The sequence below is a fragment of the Glandiceps talaboti genome, chromosome 4 (assembly GCF_964340395.1).
Source record: "Glandiceps talaboti chromosome 4, keGlaTala1.1, whole genome shotgun sequence".
Lineage (NCBI taxonomy): Eukaryota > Metazoa > Hemichordata > Enteropneusta > Spengelidae > Glandiceps > Glandiceps talaboti.
Genome location: NC_135552.1, coordinates 15,190,966 through 15,194,641, shown reverse-complemented (window position 1 = coordinate 15,194,641; position 3,676 = coordinate 15,190,966). Strand labels below are relative to the sequence as shown.

Genomic DNA, 3,676 nt, shown 5'->3' with positions numbered 1-3,676 from the left:
CTAAATCGTGCCAAACCCCTTGCAGACGTTCGTATGTGTACTTTAAAAAATAGGAACAAGCGTAGAGCCACTCAGTACGTTGTGTTGCGAGTCAAGGGTATACTTCTTACTTATGCAGACAATCAATATTCACATTGTGTAAGACACAGCGCTATTTCCATCAGTGTTTGGACAGTTTTATCGATTCGCTTCATGTGTAAATAAGAATGTCGTCAACTCAAATGGAGACTCTCGCATTTTTCCATTCATCGTCATAAGAGCCCCTTCCCACGAGTCCCCTCTACTCGTTATTTCTGCTCAATTCAAAGATAAGCATGTTCGTAAGTAAATACACACTGGCTTCACAAGGCAAGCATTAGGGTTTTAATACAATTTAATATTATATTAGTATTTTTGCTCTTTAAGATAAGAAGTGTTGACAAGTATAAGATATACAAATCGATCTATACTTGGGCTAGCTTTACAACTCTACACAGCATGTTTGCATGAAGGTCGTTCGTGTGTTCCTTTGCCAATCAAATAGATATTGTCACTGAAGTAAGCCGACCCCCAGCTGCTATTCATATATGGTGAAGGTAAGCCAGCAACTGGTAGACAATCTTGGTTCTCTCTTTCTCTTTTTTGAAAAATGAGTTGGACTCAAATCAGTGATACTTTTCTTTGAGAAAATGTATCTGACTGAAAGAAGAAGAAGAGATGTTGTAGGAAGCAAATCAGTCGGTGTGAAGAGAACCAGGGTTGCACCAATTACTCAGTATGTTCGTCAGAGATGATTTGTGTCATGTGGAATCTTTAAAAGATATATTTCCATCGAGAGTATTATAAGTAGATCAGCCAGTGAACACTAACGTCGTCAAGTTGCAAGCGGCTACTATAGTACTTTTACTAGAAGATTGTCAACACTACTAATCGATGTCGCTGTCTCGACAAATGTCGCCATATTTATTTTCTGGACTTTGTCACAGAAAATTATCTGGCTCTATCATTTTTCATTTCAAACGTAAAATTCGGCAGGACAGTGGCAATTTATCGTCTTTTTTGTTCGGTTCTGTTAATAGTTTCTGACTGACTGACTGTCTGTCTGTCTATATATGCTAGTCTCTAAGTGTTGATGGTCTTAGACAGGTGCATTGACTTTCACCACATTGTTAGTCAGTCAGGCGAAACAGGTGATCACAAAGTGAACGAAGTCCTTTCTTCGTATTCGAAGTGTGCTACTGTTGCTATCAATATTTTCTACATGACAAGCGTCTCCGGCGGGCACTGTTGAAGTTTGCTTTTTCTTGGATCCTCTGGTGTCCACACCTTCGCCGTCATTGTATTGTTTGGGCCGTTCGACTTGTGTTTGTCATCTGTCCAAGATAACGAATGACCAGCCAACGGCGGAAGACCATATTCCATGTCCGTTGGGGACGGTGAGCCTAATGAATAAAAAAAGTAACAAAAAAATGAATTTATGTTCACGTGACGTTTTAATACGTGTAAACAATTCAAAACACAGCATTTGATTTTTTTTACCTTTATAACGAAAGGTCGTTCGTTTATATTGATTTCCCAAATTATAATGGTAAACGGATATACGTAATAGAGTTGGTATGTCATCCATATGGTAGGACAGGCCACGTAATTCAAACAACAAAATGTGTCGTCTTTCCCCAGATTTTAATACGTATTCCCTATACTTCATAAATGATGCAATTGAAAAGTTGCAGTACGTTGTAAATTGTACATGAAATTAAAGATGTGGGTTTTTTTTTGTAAAACATGACTCTGGAAAACAAGTGTGGATGACGCAATGTGCGTAACAGTAGGTGATGTCATTGGACGATTTAATTGTTGTACAGTGTCTAATGCGTTCACACCTCTCACTCACGCCTTGTTTAGCGGTAATTTTAGTGTAATTATTCTGATTGCAAACACGGTTTACTTTGAGACATCATGTACAGTAGTCTTGTAGACTAGCCTGTACCGCTAAGGTGTATTTCGTTTGCTTTCCAACCGAAGTGAAAACACGATCAAGATTGGCATAAGGTAATGCATGTGCATTCGCTAACGAGACAACGATCATGATTTGCCAACAGTCATAAATGTAGCGATCATTTTGTGTGGGGATATTTGCAAACCAACACCAGAACAGCGGAATCCTCTGCTTACAGTTGACGAGGAAACCGGTGAGGGGGGTGTTAGGAGCCCGTAGACAGGTGACTGGTACGATAAGAGTCGGTGTGTGGACGATCACTTATCAAGCCCCCCTCCCCTTCTAAGGTAATTGGTGCTAAAGAATTCAATTACGTTTACGACGTGTTATTCACGTCAAACTCCTCATGAATATCTACAGTTCTCAAGTACTTGTCTTTTTTCTCTTTTTTTCTCCTATGGCAAACTCAAGTCTGACGACGACGCCTTGCTATTTGTTCTGTCTAATGTTCTTAAACACAACAAGGAACAAATTTACACAGCTCTTCACAGGCACGCGTCTCTCAACGAACACACGCACTAGGCATGATTTAAAAAAAAAAAACTTTACAGTATTAAGAAAGAAAAATTGAAAGATTCTTTTTTTAAATAAAAGAAGACGTCGGAACTTTACCTCTGTGACAAATGATGATTTTCTTTGGCTGCTCCTGGCAGGTGGACTGAAGTGGGTCGTTATTGTTATTGCCATTGGTGGATACGAGTTCTGACAGAAAACCTATGTAGCCTATGGCTAACCTGAGTGTATCAACTTTGGAAAGTCTTTTTTCGTAAGGCAAAGTAGGAATATGTGTTCTAAGTCCCTCAAAGGCATCATTAATTGACTGCATGCGTTTTCTTTCCCTCAGATTGGCGGCTGTTCTCTGGTGCACGGCTTGCACGTTGCATTTCTTTCTCCTGCGTCTTTTCATATTTTCTTGGTCTGGATGTCGGTTTTCGAATTGTGTTCCCAACACTCCATATGTGTTATCGTTGAAATCCGGGAAGACAAAATGATGGTGACTGTCCAATGGGATGTTTTCCAGTGTGGTTATGTCCATGGTGACAAGTGATGGGTACTGCACGAACGGCACTATACACGCACGTTATTTTCAACTTGTTTCAAAGCGAACTTTTTGGATGCGATACGATGTCTAGGCGACACACACCTTTTTTTTGGTAAGATGTTGACGGCAAGACTGCTGCTTCGCTTCTGGTGAGTGTACCGTCACGCGTCTGACGTTATATCTCTCTGAACAACACGGAGAGGCGAATGCATGTCAATCAGCTGGACGAGTGACCAATCAGGTGACGCTCCGTCCACAAAATTACTCAAGCGCGCACTGAGTCTGCGCACCAAGCCCTATACCGCCTCAAACGATTTGAACCGATACAGTACCTTGTTTTAATCGGGTTTATTGTCTCATGCTCACCGTAATTGTTCTACACATGCAACATATTCAATGCGCCTTCCGACATGCTATAATAGGTCCATTCTGCAAATTTTCAACACTACTGTATCTTTGCACCCAACCTGTTACTTGAACATTTCAAGAAAACATGCACTTGTCCAATAAACCTGCCAGTAACATACAACATTGAGACGGTAGTCGACAAACGACATCCACAGAAAATATCCTAAAGCGTCACTGAAACCTTGACAACTGTACACGTTAAAACTAATTTGAAGTTTTCTTCAGCGGTGTGAGATGTGAGAACTCAT

The 3,676-nt window shown here is 40.5% G+C and overlaps 1 protein-coding gene across 1 annotated transcript; it reads right to left on the bottom strand.

Annotated features, from left to right (window-relative positions):
- Positions 1–400: 400 nt before the first annotated feature.
- Positions 401–3,153, bottom strand: LOC144433558 (pancreas transcription factor 1 subunit alpha-like). The gene is made up of 2 exons (XM_078121878.1): positions 2,591–3,153; positions 401–1,421 (listed from the first exon to the last, which is right to left on the bottom strand). The coding sequence occupies exons 1-2, from the start codon at positions 3,012–3,014 to the stop codon at positions 1,237–1,239; spliced, it is 609 nt and encodes a 202-aa protein (XP_077978004.1). The 5' UTR covers positions 3,015–3,153; the 3' UTR covers positions 401–1,236.
- Between the last annotated feature and the right edge of the window lie 523 nt (positions 3,154–3,676).